The sequence below is a fragment of the Panthera leo genome, chromosome C1, assembly GCF_018350215.1.
Source record: "Panthera leo isolate Ple1 chromosome C1, P.leo_Ple1_pat1.1, whole genome shotgun sequence".
Lineage (NCBI taxonomy): Eukaryota > Metazoa > Chordata > Mammalia > Carnivora > Felidae > Panthera > Panthera leo.
The window spans coordinates 21,657,297-21,676,270 of NC_056686.1; the positions used below are offsets into that span (position 1 = coordinate 21,657,297).

The 18,974-nt window shown below is 36.4% G+C and overlaps 1 protein-coding gene across 20 annotated transcripts in view; it reads left to right on the plus strand.

The window, feature by feature from the left end:
* EPB41 (erythrocyte membrane protein band 4.1) overlaps positions 1 to 18,974 on the plus strand; it is a 200,107-nt gene that overhangs the window by 70,897 nt on the left and 110,236 nt on the right. For 19 of the 20 annotated variants that reach the window (XM_042953632.1, XM_042953631.1, XM_042953633.1 and 16 more), the window contains one exon: positions 14,100 to 14,577. In XM_042953632.1, the coding sequence (XP_042809566.1) occupies positions 14,107 to 14,577 (471 nt within the window). In that variant the 5' untranslated portion in view covers positions 14,100 to 14,106. Of the gene's footprint in view, positions 1 to 14,099; positions 14,578 to 18,974 lie in introns of those variants that run through there. The other variant, XM_042953637.1, reaches the window with a different exon arrangement.

Consider the following 18,974-nt stretch of genomic DNA (forward strand, 5'->3'; position numbering starts at 1 on the left):
TAAGTATATCCACATTGTCATGCAACCATTCCAACTATGCATGTCTAGAACTTTCTTATCATCCCAAACTGAAACTTCCCCCATTAAACAATAACTCCCTATTCCCCCCCTTCTCCCAGCCCCCCATACCACTGTGAACTACTTACTACCATTCTGTTTGCTGTCTCTATGAATTTGACTCTTCTAGGTATCGCATGTGAGCGGAATCACACAGCATTTGTCCTTTGGTGTCTGCCTTAGCATAATGCTTTCACTCAGCATAATGTTTTTAAGATTCATCTGTGTTAGGGGCGCCTGGGTGGCTCAGTCGGTTGAGTGTCCGACTTCGGCTCAGGTCATGATCGCACAGTTCATGGGTTTGAACCCCATGTCGGGCTCTGTGCTGACAGCTCAGAGCCTGGAGCCTGCTTCGGATTCTGTGTCTCCCTCTCTCTGCCCCTCCCCCACTCATGCTCTGTCTCTCTCTGTCAAAAATAAACTTAAAAAAAAAAAAAGATTCATCTATGTTATAGAATGTATCAGAATTTCAATATTTTTAAAGGCTGAATATATCCCATTGCATGTATATGCCACATTTTAATCCCCTCATCTTACTCTTGCTTTTATATTTAGACAACTATATAGTTTCTCCCTTTAGTCTTATTATCCTTCTATCCTTATTATCCTCACTTCTTTTGATTGATTATCTGAGGTCATGGTCTCTAGATTCCTCATCATTCTGGTCATTGAATATACCCTGTTTTATTAATGTCCTGGTTAGAATGTGGTGCTCAGAATGAAACAATATTCTGTGGTTAACTAGAAAGAATACAGTGGCTCCTTTATTCCTATAATCTGGATACCACACTTCTATCAAGATTATGTTAATCTTTTTAGGAACCACATTGCATTTTTGGTTCACATGAATCTTTGAAAAATAATGTTACCGAGTTAAGTTTTCACAATATTATTATGTAATTCTTTTTTTTTTTTTTAATTTTTTTTTTTAACGTTTATTTATTTTTGAGACAGAGAGAGACAGAGCATGAATGGGGGAGGGTCAGAGAGAGGGAGACACAGAATTGAAACAGGCTCCGGGCTCTGAGTTGTCAGCACAGGGGCCCGATGCGGGGCTCGAACTCACGGACCGTGAGATCGTGACCTGAGCCGAAGTCGGCGCTCAACCGACTGAGCCACCCAGGCGCCCCTATTATTATGTAATTCTATAAAATTTATTGTAAAATATTTAAGGAACAGAAAAAGATAAACATTACCCAATTTACAAAATTGAACATTACTGAGAGTCCTTTTGGTACCTCTCCAATCTCATTTCCTTCCCTGTTTCTGGAGGTAACCACTATTCTAAATTTTGAGATTATACATTTCTTTATACTTTTGTTAAATATGTATTTCTAGGCCATATATATATGCACATATATGTGACATATAATTGTATTGCTTGTGGAGTGCCTGGGTGTCTCAGTCTATTAATCATTTGACTCTGTATTTCTGTTCGGGTATAATCTCACAGTTCGTGGGTTCGAGCCCCGCTTCAGGCTCTGTGCTGACAGCACATGAGATTCATCTATGTTGATATGTGTAGTTCTAGTTCATTTTCACTGCTGTAATTTCTGTCCTCTTAATTCATAGTTAATTTTTTCATCTGTTCTCTGATGAATATTTATTTCCACTTTTTTTCTTCATAATTATTTTTCAAACTTCAATGCAGAAACCTTACTTTTCTTTTAAATGCCACCTTGATTATTTTTGTCTGTCTTTCCAGCTTGAGATATTTTTGAACTATGATCCAATCATACAGCTGCAAATTTGCTAAGGACGATGGTATATTAATGAATCAGAGATCAAATTTGCAAGTTACATTGAAATACAATTTTTCTGGAAGTGAAGAACAAAACACATTTTAATGTGTAAGATTACTTATACTAGCCTGAACTATCTTTGACTATAAATTCTTCTTTTATGTTGTTTTCTTCTTAATGTTTATTTATTTATTTTTGAGAGAGCAAAAGAGGGAGGGGGGGAGGGGCAGAGGGAGAGAAGAAAGAGGGAATCCCAACCAGGCTCCATGCTGTCAGTGCAGAGCCTAAAGTCGGGCTCAATCTCACAACTGTGAGATCATGACCTGAGGTGAGATCAAGAGTCAGACACTTGCAACTGAGTCACCCAGGCTCAGTTTCATTTATTGTTTCATTTTAAAGAACATAGGTGATTTAGTCTCTGACACTTGTTAACAGTGTTCTGTTTTTTTTTCAAGCTGTAGTCTGGCTTTGACCTTCTTTTCTTCTGCTTTCCCACTCTTTCTTGACATTTTTAGAAGGTTTTTTTTCTTTTCTTTTTTTTTTTTTTTTTTTTTTTTTTGTTTTTAAAGCTCTATCCTTTAGTGGCCTTAGCCTTTTGGCCATTATTTTTATAAGTATTCCTTTGCAATGCTATTTTTAATCTTCCTGCTGTTCATGACTGTGTCTTTAATAATTTCTTCATGTTTTTCTAAAAATTTCTGATTGTATAAAGACAATTTCACTGCCATATCCCCAGGGCCTAGAAAAGAACCTGGTACTTAATATCTAATCTGTGACCTGTAATGAATGAACTTTACTTTCCAGAATTACCTTGTCCTTACGAGTTCTGTATTTTTGTACAATCCTGGGCCATGTAATCATGCCTTTTCTTTCATGTGTTTTCAGAATTTGTTTATGGGTCACCTGGGTGACTAAGTTGGTTGAAAGTCTAACTCTTGATTTTGGCTCAGGTCATGATCCCAGGGTCATGGAATCTAGCACTGTGTTGGGCTCTGTGCTGAGCGTGGAGCCTGCTTAGGATTCTCTCCCCTCCCCCCTCTTTCTCTCTCTCTCTCCCCCTCGGCCTCCCCCCTAAAATTTAAAAAATTGTTTGTAATAAGCTTACAAATTTGACTGACCTCTTTTCTCAGTATAAAAACTTTGTGAAATTGTTATTTTCTGCCAAGTTCCCTGATATGATCATGTTACCAACCAATTATTTTTTATTGCTTGGAATTAATAGGGCCCCTCTCCCTTTTTAATGTTTATTTATGAGAGAGAAAGAGAGAGAGAGAGAGAGAGAGAGAGAGATGGAGTGAGAGTGGGGGAGGGGAAGAAAGAGGGAGACACAGAATCCGAAGCAGGCTCCAGGCTCTGAGCTGTCAGCACAGAGCCTGATGTGGGGCTCAAACCCGTGAACTCTGAGATCATGACCTGAGCGGAAGTCAGATGCTTAATTAACTGAGCCATCCAGGTGCCCCAGCCCCCTCCCTTTTGAGAGAGAAATGTCATCAAGCTTAGTCAATACTTCAGTTCTTTTAGCAAATAGTGGGTTATCTGAAGTATACCATTATTCTTTTAAGAGTGAAGGAGTTTATTGGACTTTTATTTGTTATTATGAAAACTTTTACTTCTGTTGTGTTGCTGTTGTTTGGACAGAAGACATTTATTCTTCATTGGACAACAAATCATAACATCCTCGGATTTACAGCTATAGAATCTATCTATCTATCTGTCTATGTATGTATGTATGTATTTATTTATTTATAACTTAATGAAAAAAATTTTTAAGTTTTTATGTAAATTTCAGTTGGTTAACATTCAGTGTGATATTAGTTTCAGGTGTACAAAATAGTGATTCAACACTTACATACATCACCCAGTGCTCATCACAACAAACGCACTACTTAATCCCCATCACCAATTTAACCCCTCCCCCCACTCACCTCCCTGAAATACTTACTGTTGGTAGATATTTTCTCTGTGTCAGTGTTAAAACTGTGTAAGGAAGATTTTATCTTCTGGCAGTCTGTAGTATATTTTTCACATTATCAGTGGTGGAAGGCAACCATAGCCTCCGTTCCAGTCTTTAGAATCTTTAGAATGTTTCCTTAAACAAGTCACGGTCCAGTGCAAGTTTTTGATTCATACTTGTACTCTAGTCAGATGGTATTTGATGTTCAGTTTATTTACTGTAGTGAAATTTTACCCATATAATAAATCTGAGAGAACTTTTTGAGTTTAGAAATTAGTAGGTATTGCTAGATTGAATTGGCTCTAAGATAATAGAATGAAAATCAGATGTAAGAAAAATTTAGTAGTCTTGGGGAAAACTGCTTTGCGTTAGAAATTTTCAGGTTTTTGTATGTATTTGCCTTGAGATTTTTGAGCTTTTAAGAAGTACTTCCTTTCTGTTACACTTTCAGACTACACTATTACATTGTTCTTTGTTTTCAAGAAGAGTTTATATGAATACAACACCTTATATAAATAACAGCACTAAAGACTTTTGGTCTCTACTTATAAAGAAAGAGAATGCCTTTATATTGATGTAGCTTATTCACAGCCTCTAATTGCTAGTCATGATATAATGGGAACTTCATTGTAGGCTTATATGGTATTTGAAGGTCCAGAGTATGTTTCATAAGATACATGTGTTGAGGTTATTCCATTAATATGAAGCATTAGTCTTATTCTTCTTATTTTAGACATAATACTCTTGGCTATTTAGTTTGTGAGTCAATGGTAGATTAGCAAATAGCAGATTAGAAGAAGAGATGTCGGAATCTACTTATTGGCAGGCCACCTTGACATCTGCAAGCAATCTGAGTTAATTTCTGCAAATAAACAAATAGGAAAACTATTAAAGGCAGATACAAAAAATAAAAAACCCAATGCTCATGTATTCCTGTGGCAGAGCTCACCATCCCCACAGACCTTAATAGCCCTTGAGGACATTGGCACTACATAGTAATTGAGGTTCATGATGGTAACTAAATCAGTAAAAGTTTAATTATGTTCTGCAGGTTATTTAGATGAAACAGGAAGCATATCCATTCTATAAAAGATTTCCATTCCGAACGGCTAACCTGACACATTTTGACACCCAAAAGGAGTAAAACTCAATTCTTTGGAAAACGAATTTTTTTGGTTTCACCAATTCTCCAGTGATGCCTAGTATTCATGGGGGTTAGTGTGTCCTTTTGGGAGAGCCTAGGTGGTATAATTTTAGAATATGTCCAGACATTGTCTTAGTGCAAGCTTGAATTCTATAGAGAAGTGAAGAGCATTTTTTTATTTTTATTTTTTGGTCTTCTTAGAAGGAGGTGAGTAAGTTTGTTTATTTGAAAATATCTTTGAATGAGTTGATTCAATGGTGTTAGTCACCCAGAAATGTCTTAAAAATCAAGTTGTTGAAAACAGCATGTTCATGCTGAGTGACATTTCTGATTTGCTCATTATGGCAAGTATTCTTTAAAAGTCTAGGAGTAGTTTGGGGCACTTGGGTGGCTCAGTTGGTTGAGCGTCCGACTTTGGCTCAGGTTGTGACCTCACGGTTTGTGGGTTCGAGCCTCACGTTGGGCTCTGTGTGGACAGCCTGGAGCCTGCTTCGGATTCTGTGTCTCCCTCTCTCTGCCCCTTCCCTGCTCATGCTCTTTCCCTTTCTCTGTCTCTCTCAAAAGGAAATAAATGTTAAAAAATTTTTTAAAAAAAAGTCTAGGAGTAGTTTAAGGTCAAAATAATTTTGGGAGGATGGAGAATCATGAAGGAATTTTTTGTGTATTTTAAATTACCATTTTTATCTGAAAACCCCATAGGTGGTTATCCTATTTTTCTAGAAGTGCTAATTGGTGTACTTAAATTGAGTTATCAAGGAAAGACACTTTCCTGTGGTTTTGAGGGATTGCTTTTATTGGGAAACTATTTTCTGCATATTTTTTGAAACTTCAATATTTGAACATTTTTTCTTTCCATCTAAAAGAATGCCCCTGAATTCTGTTGTCTGATTAGAGAAGCGAAAGGGCCTTTTCTCCTTTATTTTTCTGTTTTTTCCCCATTATTTTTCTTTTTAAAAATTTTTAAAAAATTTATTTTGAGAGAGAAAGAGAGAGAGAGCAAGCATGCACGAGCGCCCAAGCTGGGGAGGGGCAGAGAGAGAGGGAGAATCCCAAGCAGGCTCCACACCACTAGCACAGAGTGCGACTTGGGACTTGAGCCCATGAAACTGTGAGATCCTGCCCTGAGGCTGAAATCAAGAGCTGAACGCATAACTGAATGAGCCACCCAGGTGCTCCTTAATATCCTTTTCTTATGAACTGTTGTCAAATTGGCTAACCTCCATCTTGTATATGTATAATATATGGTTAAGCCTAAGTTATTCATTTATCCTTTTTTATATTCATTTACTGAACAAATACTGAGTACCTACTGTGTTCTGTGCTAAACCTGGCACACAAGTTCTGTGTTAGGTACTAGGTATACTGTGGAAGGGAAAACAGCCCTTCTGTCATGGGTATTACAGTGTAGTTGGAAGTGGTGTAGCGGGGAGGACAGATATTAAACAGTAAATGTCCAGTATGTTCTGATATATTGAGAGAAGTGCTGTGAAGGAAATAAGTAGGCTCTGGGATAGAGAACTAGAGAAGGGACTTATGGGGGAGACTTTGTAAATATTAGCACAATCAAGGAAGCTTGTTTGGAGGAGGGATTATTCAAGCTGAAACTTGAAGTGTAAGAAGACACCAGACTTTTTGCAGGAGGTAGGGTGTATTCCAGTCTAAGGAAATGGCATGCATGGACGAATGTCTTAAGTGAGGAAAGCACTTGGCTAGTGTGATTAGAATATAGAGGCCAAGAGGAAAGTGGAACAAAGCGAGGTTGTTGAGATCATTCAAGGAGCTATATAGTTCAGGTGAAATGAAGGAGGCTTGCACAAACATGGAGGCCGTATAGAAGGAGAAAAATGGATCGATTCTAAATATAGACTCTGTAGGACCAACAGATGGATTTAATTGGGAAGGGAAATGGAGAAGACTGAGACAAGGCTGGAGCTTAAGTTTCTGGTTTGAGCTACGGAATGGTAGGACTGAGCTGTTTGCTGGGATAGGAAAAAGAAAGAATCAAGAGTTTAATTTTGGATGTGTTGTATTGAGATGCTCATGAGATAGCCACCTCTCTCTTCTGTTTTGGTTCTATTGCTATAGTTCTTTTATTAAGCCATTTATCAGTGGGTCAAGGAAGGTGTATTATAAAAAGACCTCAGACTCAGACACGAAACTGCCTGGGTTAATGAGAAGCATGCTAATGAAATAAGCTCGAGAAACTAAGGAGGACGGTAGTTCTTAAGCTTTGGTTGCAAGGCTTTTCAAGTTTCTCCCTCCTGTATTGGTTTCAGCTTCCCTAGGGATCCCTATTGTGAATTTTTTTCACTGATAACCTGAATTTACCCAATCATTTGTTGAGTTTCTCTCTGCCTCTAGCCTCTCCTGCCTCTACTTTGTTTACCTACTTCCCTGCTTAAAAACCTTCAGTGGTTCTCCACTGCCTTCAGGATAAAGTCTGAACTATTAAGCATGTTAGTCAAGTCCTTTCATAATCTGTCTTCTTTGCTTGTCTGTTTCCTTACACCGTATGGAAGAAGTATGTACATGAGCAGGGGATTTGAAACTGGTGGGAATGGAGGTGGTCTTGGCCAGATTGAATAGCTTGTCTGTAAATTCTTAACAGGGGCTTATTTGGCAGAGAACAGTGAGGTAGAAGCATGTGATGGACCAAGTTTTAGAAAGATACTATTCTGGGAATTTACAATAGAATAGCAACCCTGTTTCAATAAAGCATGGTTTAGGTCTGTGATCTGAGGCAAATTTTTAAACCTCCTAGAACCGGTTTGTTTATCTGGGAAACAAAAACACCTACCGTATAGAGTACTTGTAAGAGAACATGGTATCTACTATTATTATTTTAGTTAGAATTAATCTTCAGTGCTAACTCTATTCTAACCTTACTTCCTTCTACTTCCCTTTTGTAGCCCTTTTCTAACAAGTATGGACTACTTACTAGTTCCTGAATAGCTACAATATTCTTAGTAATGCCTGTTCTCTTGTCTGCATTTCCATTTGCCCTTTGCACTTCAAATTTCTATTAACATCTTACACTCACTCTTCAAACTGTAACTTAAAAACCACCTTTTCCATATGGCCTTTTGTGATCACTCTAATTGAAAGTTCTTACCTTATACTTCTCTAATGCTTAATTGGTTCCACTCTTGAGGCTTTGTCTGATTAAGCACCAGGTACTACCTGGTGTTTTAGTTATTTATATATACTGGATGCCCCTGCTTTCTGAAAGTAGAGTATTCCTATGAAACCTTTTGTAAGCCAAAATGGAAAGCCAAATGCAAAGAAGCAATTACCCATTCAATTATATGGAAAAATTTGGGGGCGTTCCCGGATCCAAAAAAATAACCTCTCTTAAAGCTTTTCTGATACCTTTGGACACATCTTGCTAATAGATGCACAAAGTAAGTCTAGATAAAGCAAAGATACTCATAGACACCGTTCAAAGCTATGGTGGCTTGATGCTGAGATGCTGAGTGTAGTTCCGGGAAGGAGCTTGGTGGTGCTACCCTGTCGCTGCTCAGGGTGTACTCTGTCTCTATAATGGCTTGCTGCAGAACAAATGCTGAATGCTCTTTTCTTTTTCTTTTTTTGGAAAAGTTCAAGTCCTCTTCAGATTTCTTTCAGTTAGTAAAAACGGGCATAGATGGTTCCCAATTTGTGATGGCTTAGCTTGCAATTTTCTGATTTTACATTAGTACAAAAGCTATTACACATTCAGGAGAAACTATGCTTTGAGTTTTGAATTTTGATATTTTCCTGGGATAGTGATATGCAATATCATACTCTCTTGTGATGCTGGGCGGTAGCAGTGGTGAGAGCAGCAGTGAGCCAGAGCTCACAGCCACGCAATTATGAGGGTAAACAACCAATACACTTACAACCATACCGCAACCAGTTTTTCACTGTCAGTACAGTATTCAATAAATTACATGCATTACCCAACACTTTATAATTCAGTAGACTTTGTTAGATGATGTTGCCTAACTGTAGACTAATGTAAATTATGTTTAAGGTAGGCAAGGCTAAGCTCTGATGTTCTGTGAGTTAGGTGTATTAAATGTACTCACAACTTATAATATTTTCAATTTACTATGGTTTTATCAGGACATAACTGGATCATAAGTGGAGGAAGATCTGTGCTAATGTATGTTTTTCTTGAAAGCAAAGTGGCATCACTCAAACTTTCAAAAAGTGGGGGATACCTGTATGTCTTGTCTCCCTAAGAACTGTGTATTATTCTTTTTGGGTCCCTTTCAGTTGCTAAGCCCAAACCTTACACATGATTAGCACTCAGAAAAACTTGATAGATTAGTACACAGAGCTAATTTGAAGAGTGTTACCAATACCTAAATCATTATACTTCATCCATAAATGGTGATCATAAGGAATTTTCTGAGTGGTGCCAAACTGTAGTGTTTTTACTAAGTTTTCCACCTAGGAAACATTAATGGAGTATGGACTATACTAATGTTAGAAAGAGATACAGAAAAGGTGAAAGATATTGTCCAGCCCTTGCAAATCTGCTCAGTATCAGTTATTTAAAAATCTGATTTGCCTGAAGTCAACAGATCCACCCTGTTAAAACAAGTGTATCTTGTTTTATACCAGATGGGGTATAATTCCAAGGGTTTGGAGGATTAAGTTTGAGATGGAATGGGAACTCACGGCTTTGTCTTCATTGCTGGTTGTTTTTTTTTTTTTTTTTTTTTTTAATCGAAAGACCTCTTTCTGACATTAAGTAAATAGATACCTCCTTTTGGGTCTTGTATCAAGCATGAAAGGAGTATCATTTACTACAAACAGGAAGGGCCTGTTTGTAGAGCATTTATCCTCTCTTTGCTGCTTGATTTCTTTGTATCTTTTCCTCTGGTTACCCATCTTACCATTTGTAACCTGAAGAACTTGGCTGCATGTATAACAGATTTGTAAGGATGAGCTTATTTGAGCTTTTAGTAAATGGTCCATAGGATGTTTTCTTTCTGCTATTTAGTTTTTGTTTAATCCTGATCAGCCTCAGCTAACTGGAGATTCTTGCCTGGTTTATTGTTTTCATTTAATATTCTCTTCCTACTCCCAATCCCCTGTGGTTTTGTGGCTCTTACTAATAGTGTTGCTACTCATTCACGTATGCATGGCTGGAAAGAACATGCATGAAAACTATCCTTAATTTATTTTTATTTTTCCTTGCATGCGCTGAATTATAGCATCTCTGCTGAATACTAACTACATTATCTGACTTCCTGGTTGTTTTCCTGCATTTAATGTATGATATTACCTGAAGTTGGTTTTAGTATGTCCAATAGAATTCTTTTGCCCTTCTGCTTGTATGCCTTTTCCCTATATTGGGCTCTTACCTGTTCTTTACTTACATTGCTTTTTACAATATGTCCAATTATATGGCAGATGTATCTGTTTTGCACTGATAGATGTTATTCTCTAATTCTTTATTCACATATCTTTTTTTATTTAAGGGTATTTATTGAGCACTTTCTATTTATCAGACATTTTGACATACTTGTGAGTTTCTGCTAAATAAGACAGAGACACTGCCCTCATATGTGTTGTACATTCTGTTGGGGAGGGCAGACAATTCAAAAAAAAAAAAAAAGGAAAAAAGGAAAGCAAATAAGCAAGGTAATTTTAGACAATAAGTGCCATGCAGGTAGTTAAAACAAGGTGAGTTGATAGTGTCTTGGTGGCTAATTTTTTTTAAATGTGAGTAGAGTTGACACAGAATTTATATAATAATAATTCTGTGATTGTTTATCCAAAGGAAATAAAAACACTAATTTGAAAAGATACATGCACCCCTATGTTTAATGCAGCATTATATATAATAGCCATGATATGGAAGCGACTTAAGTGTCTATCAATAGAGAAATGGATAAAGAAGATGTGGTTAGTGTGTGTGTGTGTGTGTGTGTGTGTGTGTGTGCGCACGCGCGCGCCTGCACGTGTGTGGTGGAATATTACACAGCCATAAAAAAGATGAGATCATGCCATTTGAGACAACATGGATGGACTTGGAGGGTATTATGCTATGTGAAATAAGACTGAGAAAGGCAAATATATTATTTCACTCATAAGTGGAATCTAAAACAATAACAAAAACAACAACAAATGAATAAACAAAGACAGAATCAGATCTCTAAATACAGAGAACAAACTAATGGTTGCCGGGGGAGGAGGGTAGAGGGTTGGGTAAAATGGGTGAAGGGGAGTAGGAGATACAGGCTTCCAGTTATGGAATAAAGTAAGGCACGGGATTAAAAGATTTAGCATAAGGGGTATAGTCAATGATACCGTAATAGCGATGTATTGGGACAGATGGTGGCTACACTTGTGGTGAACACAGCATAATGTATAAAGTTGTTGAATCACTTTATACATATGTCTTGATCACTCATTCCTAAATGTATCAAAGAGTTCATACCAGTGGAGATACCAAGAGCACTGATTTTGGGCAAGTATGACTTGCCGAGTATGACTACTTGGACAATTTGGAATTACCATAGCTCTATGGATAAAATTTTCAATTAACTTTTGACTAAGTAACAAAAAGAATTCTGAAAAACGTTAATCGTTCAGCTTCTACATTTAACAATATGTTGCATTCTTTGCTTCATTCATTATTTCAGCGAGCATTTGTTGAGCATTTATTGTGTCAAGTATTTTTCACTGTTCTACTTTCTAAATGTAGCTTTTTGCCATCTTTATTTCTTAGACATTTTGAGTATGTTCCAAAAGTAATAGTCTTTTTTTTAATGCCTTGCTACTCAAAGAGTGGCCATTGGGCCAGCAGCATTGGCAACATCTGGGAGCTTGTTAGAAATGCAGAATCTCAGGCTCCATGCCAGACTTGCTGAATCAGAATCTGTATTTTAACAAGATTTCTAGGTGATTCAGTGCACATTAAAATTTAACAAGTACATATATAGCATATGGATTGTTACCATCTGTGTGTTTTTTTTTTAAACAATTGAGTACTTTTACTCATTCAGTTACTTTCTTAAAGACTCCCTTTCATGTGAAAGCAATTACAAAAATATCCTTAGAAAATATTTTCTATTTTTAAAACTATATGAAAAAAATTATAAAACATGGGAATAAATACATATTCTTTATTTAGAGTAAGATGTAGGTAAAATACTGTTAGAAGTGGGGCTTAAGTGATTTTCACATCTGCTAAAACTTTCACAAAAGATTTGTAATTTTTTAAAATAGACCTTTATGAGAGACCTTGCTATAGTCTGTTGTATGGGAAAATTTTAATGTAGCAGTGGTTTTGGTACCTTTTTAGTAGGGTGAATGATGAAGTCATATATGAAACTCATGGGAAATAATCCTAAGTTCTCATCCCATCCTCTATTTTTGCAAAGGAAGTATGAAATAAACTGGTGCCCTCAAATCAAATCATTAGTCTTTTAGAATAAATAGTAGTTTGATGTCCAGGTTTTCTTTTTGGTCGTTTGATTACTTAGAGATTAAAAAAAAAGAATTTTGGAAAAATCAATTGCCTACTCCTAATAGGAGAAATTGAAGACAATTTTATTTATTTTATTTAAGTACAAGTGTACCTCACTCAAAGGTAACAAATGAAGAATGTATATTGGTCAGTAAATGTTTTAAGTAGTTTATAAGACTGAATTGCATATTTTAGTAGCACAGAGTAAACTTTTATGACTTAGTAAATGAGAGTAGAAAATGTGCTTTGGTAAATTTTTTATCATTTAAAATATTTTTAATGCTTAAAATAATTGCCAGGAGAAATACATCATAGGTAGGAAGAACTGCAAGTGCAAAGGGCCTGAGGAGGGAATGAGCTAAATATAGTTTATTAATTTGGATTGTGAACATTCAAATAAAATTACTTCATTTAAACAGTGTGAAGCAGATGTGAAGACATGGTAAATGCCACTTTTTAAATGGAGTACTTTAAAAAAAAATTTTTTTTAATGTTTATTTATTTCTGAGACAGAGAGAGCATGAGTTGGGGAGGGGCAGAGAGAGAGGGAGACACAGCATCAGAAGCAGTCTCCAGGCTCTGAGCTGTCAGCACAGAGCCTGATGCGGGGCTCGAACTCACAAACCGTGAGATCATGACCTGAGCCGAAGTCAGTCGCTCAACCGACTGAGCCACCCAGACACCCCTGAGTACTTCTTAGCAGTGAATCAACACGTAAGATCATCAATAGTCAACTTTATTTCCTGGTGTCACAAAAGTTCCCTTGTATGTTGGTTATTCTTTAGTAAAGTAGATGTGACGATGTTTTTTGGCTATTATTATGAGACCTGACTAATAATACTGGGATTTTTGAGATTAAGAGGCTAGAAAGCAACAAGTTTCAAATATGTGAGGTCTATAGCCTGCCTTCTTCTTTCCTTTGCTCTCAGCATTTGCTTTCCAAATCTGTCTTCTCTATTTTGCTCCTTTATTTTTCTGTTATTTTCTGTTTTTCTCTATTGTAATAGCTTCACTGTCTACTCTTATACACTAAGTATTCAGAATCATATTTTTCAGAAGAAAAAATATCTTAAAGAACTTACAGCAGGATACTTTTGTAAGAGGCTGTAATTTAGTAATGTAACATGAAAATTTAAGGATTTTTTTTTGGTGATTATTTTAATCAAATACTTGTCATTGCTGTTGTCAAGTCTAATAATTGATCAGAATTCAGCATTTGCTGTTCTTATTAGAGAGGTGAATGCATTCTAAGAAATACATAGAAAAAGAACAATAAAGAGTTGGGGACTTTTTAATCTCACCATTTATTGGGGTGTAGAGAATTTTGGAAAGGATAATTCCTGTAAACTTTGCACTTTTATTAGATTGATGGTATACAAATAAGCATAGTATACAAATAAGATCCTTTTTTAGGAAGGATAAAATGGTATTTGCTATATACAGTTCTGAGCATTGAATTAAAAATATGCATTTCTCTGAGGTGGCCTCAGGGGCAAGGTAATTTCTCCATGTGCACATATTTAGCAAGTCACAGCATTAATAATTTATTCAGGATGTATAGGTAAGGTATTTTTTTGTACTTTAATGCAAAGTCTCATGCTTAATGGACTGGAGTACTGTCTGTGGGTGATTAAATATCTAAATATATTAATTTTGGCACACTTGACGTGATTTAGGGTTTTGCCTACAGTAATCTGTTTTGATTATAAGAGTTCCCCTTTTCTGTCTTTTTAATAGCAACATTATGACAACAGAGAAGAGTTTAGTGGCTGAGGCTGAAAATTCACAGCACCAACAACAGAAGGAAGAAGGTGAGGGAGCCACAAATTCCGGCCAACAAGAAACTCAGCTGGAGGAGCCTTCTCAAGAGGCAGCTGAAGGAGATAATCAGTGTGAACAGAAGCTGAAAACATCTAATGGAGATACTCCTACACATGAAGACTTAACCAAGAACAAGGAACGGACATCAGAAAACAGGGGCTTATCACGGCTGTTCTCCTCGTTTCTCAAAAGGCCTAAGTCTCAGGTGTCTGAGGAAGAAGGCAAAGAAGTAGAGTCAGCTAAAGAGAAATGTGAAGGAGGTCAGAAAGAGATAGAATTTGGAACCGGCCTTGATGAAGAGATCATTTTAAAGGCCCCAATTGCAGCTCCTGAACCTGAACTCAAAACAGACCCATCCTTGGATCTTCATTCATTAAGCAGTGCAGAAACACAGGTAAGGATGTGCAAATGTGTGAGAGGTGTGTAATGAAGATCATTTACATACTTTGTTTTTCACTTAAAAACATTTGGTTTTATTTCTTACTGACCAGTTGACCTAGGCATTGATAGTAATGAGTTTAACATGAAACTTTGGAATTTCTGTTCTAAGGAAATTGTTGTAGTCAATGGAAACTTGTCTTTTTAAAATTTTTTTTGAAGTTTGTTTATTTTTGACAGAGAGAGCGAGAGAGAGAGAGAGCGAGCATGAGCTAGGGAGGGGCAAAGAGAGAGGGAGACACAGAATCTGAAGCAGGCTCCAGGCTCTGAGCTGTCAGCACAGAGCCTGACACGGGGCCCCGAACTCACGAACCATGAGATCATGACCTGGGCCAAAGTCGGATGCTTAACTGACTGAGCCACCCAGGCGCCCCTGAAAACTTGTCTTTTTAAAAGATATACTCTGTACTTTTATATTTACATTTTATAAGTCAAAACAAAATGAAAGAAAAGAAACAAAAAGAAATCTAAACTTATTAGATGAGTTTATTTAGCCTATATATCATTTGGCTGTAATAATAGAACAAGTCCAAGATTTTTTAATGAGAGGGGGGGAAAAAGTGAGGTGGTTTAGAGTTCATTTTGTTGGAATTATTAGGAATGGGACAGTTTATTTACAAATATGGTCCTTCTATGAAAATCCTCCCTCAAAAAAGCAATGTAATAGATTCAAGCCATCCAGAGGTGTGTGCTAGGTTTGAGCCATGCCTGCCTTATTTTTATCGTTTTCTCCAACTAGATTATGTTACCAGTATGTAAGTTATAGATAAGGAAGGCTAGCTATTTATATCACCTTTGTAATATACAGTAGTTTGGGAACTTAATTGTGTCACAGTAACGCGTTGCTACTCAAAGAGTGGCTATTGGGCCAGCAGCATTGGCAACATCTGGGAGCTTGTTAGAAATGCACAATCTCAGACTCCATTCTAGACTTGCTGAATCAGAATCTGTATTTTAACAAGATTGCTAGGTGATTCGATGCACATTAAAATTTAACAAGTACATATATAGAATGTACTAAACATGAGTTGTGAATTTGTTTATGTGTTTATTTTTTTGTCTGGTATCCAAAAATATTAGAAAGTATTAGTACCATAATGCAAAGTATTGTGTAGGAATCCCATTTGCTTTTAGCCTTACTAACTACAAATTAAAAGCTATTTTAGGGGCACCTGGGTAGTTCAGTTGGTTGGGCGGCCGACTTCAGCTCAGGTTATGATCTCACGGTTCGTGGGTTTGAGCCCCTCGTCGGGCTCTGTGCTGACAGCTCAGAGCCTGGAGCATGCTTTGGATTCTGTGTCTCCCTCTCTCTCTGCCCCTCCCCATCTTGCACTCTGTCTCTCAAAAATGAATAAACATCAAAAAACCACTTCTTCTATTTCTGAAGTATGTGAGCACTATTTGCATTGTTACAAGTATAAATCCTATGTTTTTATTATAGGACTCAGGTTTGGGATAAACAATTTTATTAGATTTTTTAAAAAATATATGTATTTCTAGGGGCGCCTGGGTGGCTCAGTCGGTTGAGCGTCCGACTTCGGCTCAGGTCATGATCTTGCGGTCTGTGTGTTCGAGCCCCGCGTCAGGCTCTGTGCTGACAGCTCAGAGCCTGGAGCCTGCTTTGGATTCTGTGTCTCCTTCTCTCTCTGCCCCTCCCCCGCTCGTGCTCTGTCTCTCTCTCTCTCAAAAATAAAATAAACATTAAAAAAATATATATGTATTTCTAAAAATGTTACTTGTATATTAAAAGTGCTAAGAGTAAAATTTAGGATAAAGTTGTAATTACGTACTTGCTGTTAGTGCAACAAGGTTGAAAAGAAGATTTACTATATAGTGTAAGTTAAGAATGCAGGCTATAGAATCAGTCTAAGAAATCATAGCTGAGTGGCACTTTTGCTTAATCAGTTTCCTCCTCTGTGCAATGGGGATAATACCACCTCTGGCTATTAGGATTAAACGAGATAAACACAGAAGGCTCTTAAGACATTGTCTGGCACCCATTAAATGTTTATTATTATCACTCAGTTAATAAATATGAACAGAAAATGCAAAGAAACCCTACATATCTTAATATTATTAATTTAATTTACTTTTAGAAATACCAAAGGAGTTAAATTACATTATCTTCCAGGAAGCCTTATACTTTGAAGAGGTTTTTAACTGCTTTTTTCTCCTCTGCTTTTTATGTGGGGAAAAATCCATATTTTGTTTTAGTTAGCATTTGAATGAAGGCTAGTCTATTTTATCTAAAGATCATAGCATTTGTACTGAAGTTAAAACAGATGACGGACAAAGTTAATTTTAGATTTAACTAAAGTCTCATTCATTGAAACTTTATTAAATCAGAATTGTGATAAATTGTATGCAGGTGTTTATATATAAAGAAAAAGAAAATATATTAGTACTGTTAATAAATTTCAGGGAGATATTGATTAAAGGAGAAAACTATTTTGGGCTTTTTAGAAGCTAGTATTTATAATCAAAACCTTCTAGATCAGAACCTTGTGGGCAAAAGTTTATTTGCTTAACCATATTTCTATATATGTGGTAGAGTTTCATTTGAGTGGTCCTTTTCTATCCAGGTTTTTTAAAAACCTAGTCTTCGTCTAGGATACCTTGGGTTTTTTTGGAAGCCATATGTAAGTTTTTAATGTTTATTTATTCACTAAACAAATTTTTATTTAGGGGTGCCTGAGCAGCTCAGTCTGTTCAGCATCCAACTCTTGATTTCAGCTCAGGTCATGATCTCATGGTTCGTGAGTTTGAGTCCTGCATCAGGCTCTGTGCTGACAGAGCTGACCCTGCTTGGGATTCTGTCTTCCTCTCTCTCTCTGCCCTTCCCATACTTGCTCTCTATTTTTCTCTCAAAATGAATAAAAATAAACTTTAAAAAAAAGTACTACAAACTCCCCAAATATTTATTGAAAACCTACTATATGTGCCAGGCATTAAGCCGGATATCATTGGTAAATGAAAACTACGATATGACATAGGTTTAATATCATAAAATCTGGAGCCAGACTGGTCACTTATTAACTGAATGATCCTAAGCAAGTTACTTTAGCTTCTCGGGCTACAGTTTTTCTTTCTTTTCTTTTCTTTTCTTTTCTTTTCTTTTCTTTTCCTTTCCTTCCTTTTCTTTCTTTCTTTCTTTCTTTCTTTCTTTCTTTCTTTCTTTCTTTCTTTCTTTCTTTCTTTAATTTTAATCCCAGTATAGTTAAGTACAGTGTTATATCAGTTTTAGATGTACAATATAGTGAATTGACAATTCTGTACATTACTCAGTGCTCATTATGATAAGTGTTCTTGATCTCCTTCATCTAATTTTTTTTTCTTGCAGTTAGGTTATTTTCATTTTTATTTTTTTCATATCATAAACTTAATTTCTTTTTTAAAATTTTATTTTAATTCCAGTGTAGTTAACATGTAGTGTTATATTAGTTCCAGGTGTACAATATAGTGATTTAGAAATTCTGTATATTACTTAGTGCTCATCAAGATAAGTGTGCCCTTAATCCCCTTCACCTATTATTTTCCCCTTTCCTCCCTCAACCATCTCTTTGTTCTCTATAGTTAAGAGTCTGGTTTTTAGGTTTGTCTCTCTCTTTTTTTCCTCTTTGTTTATTTTGTTTCTTAAATTCTATGTATGAGTGAAATCATGGTATTTGTTTTGCTCTGACTGGCTTATTTTGTTTAGCATTGTATTCTCTAGATCTATCCATGTTGTTGCAAATAGCAGGGTTTCATTCTTTTTTATGGCTGAATAATATTATCTATTCATCTATTGATGGGTACTTGGGCTGCTTTCATAATTTGGCTATTTTAAATAATGCTGCAGTAAACATAGGGGTACATGTATCTTTTCAAATTAGTGTCTTTGTGTTCTTTGGGTAAATACCCAGTAGTGCAATTACTGGATTGTAGTGTAGTTCTATTTTTAACTTTTTGAGGAGTCTCCATACTGTTTTCCACAGTGGCTACACCAATTTGCTTTTCTACCAACACTGCACGAGGGTTCCTTTTTCTCCACATCCTCGTCAACACTTGCTTCTTGTGTTTTTGATTTTAAAGATTTTATTTGTAAGTAATCTCTACACCAATGTGGGGCTGGAGCTCATGACTCCAAGATTAAGAGTCACATGCTCCACTGACTGAGCCAGCCAGGCGCCTGTGTTTTTAGCCATTCTGATAGGTGTGGGGTGAAATTTCATTGTGGTTTTGATTTGCATTTCCCTGATGATGAGTGATGTTGAGCATCTTTTCATGTGTCTGTTGGCCATCTGTATGTATTCTTTGGAGAAATGTCTGTTCATGTCTTCTGCTCATTTTTAAATTAGATTATATGTGGTTTTT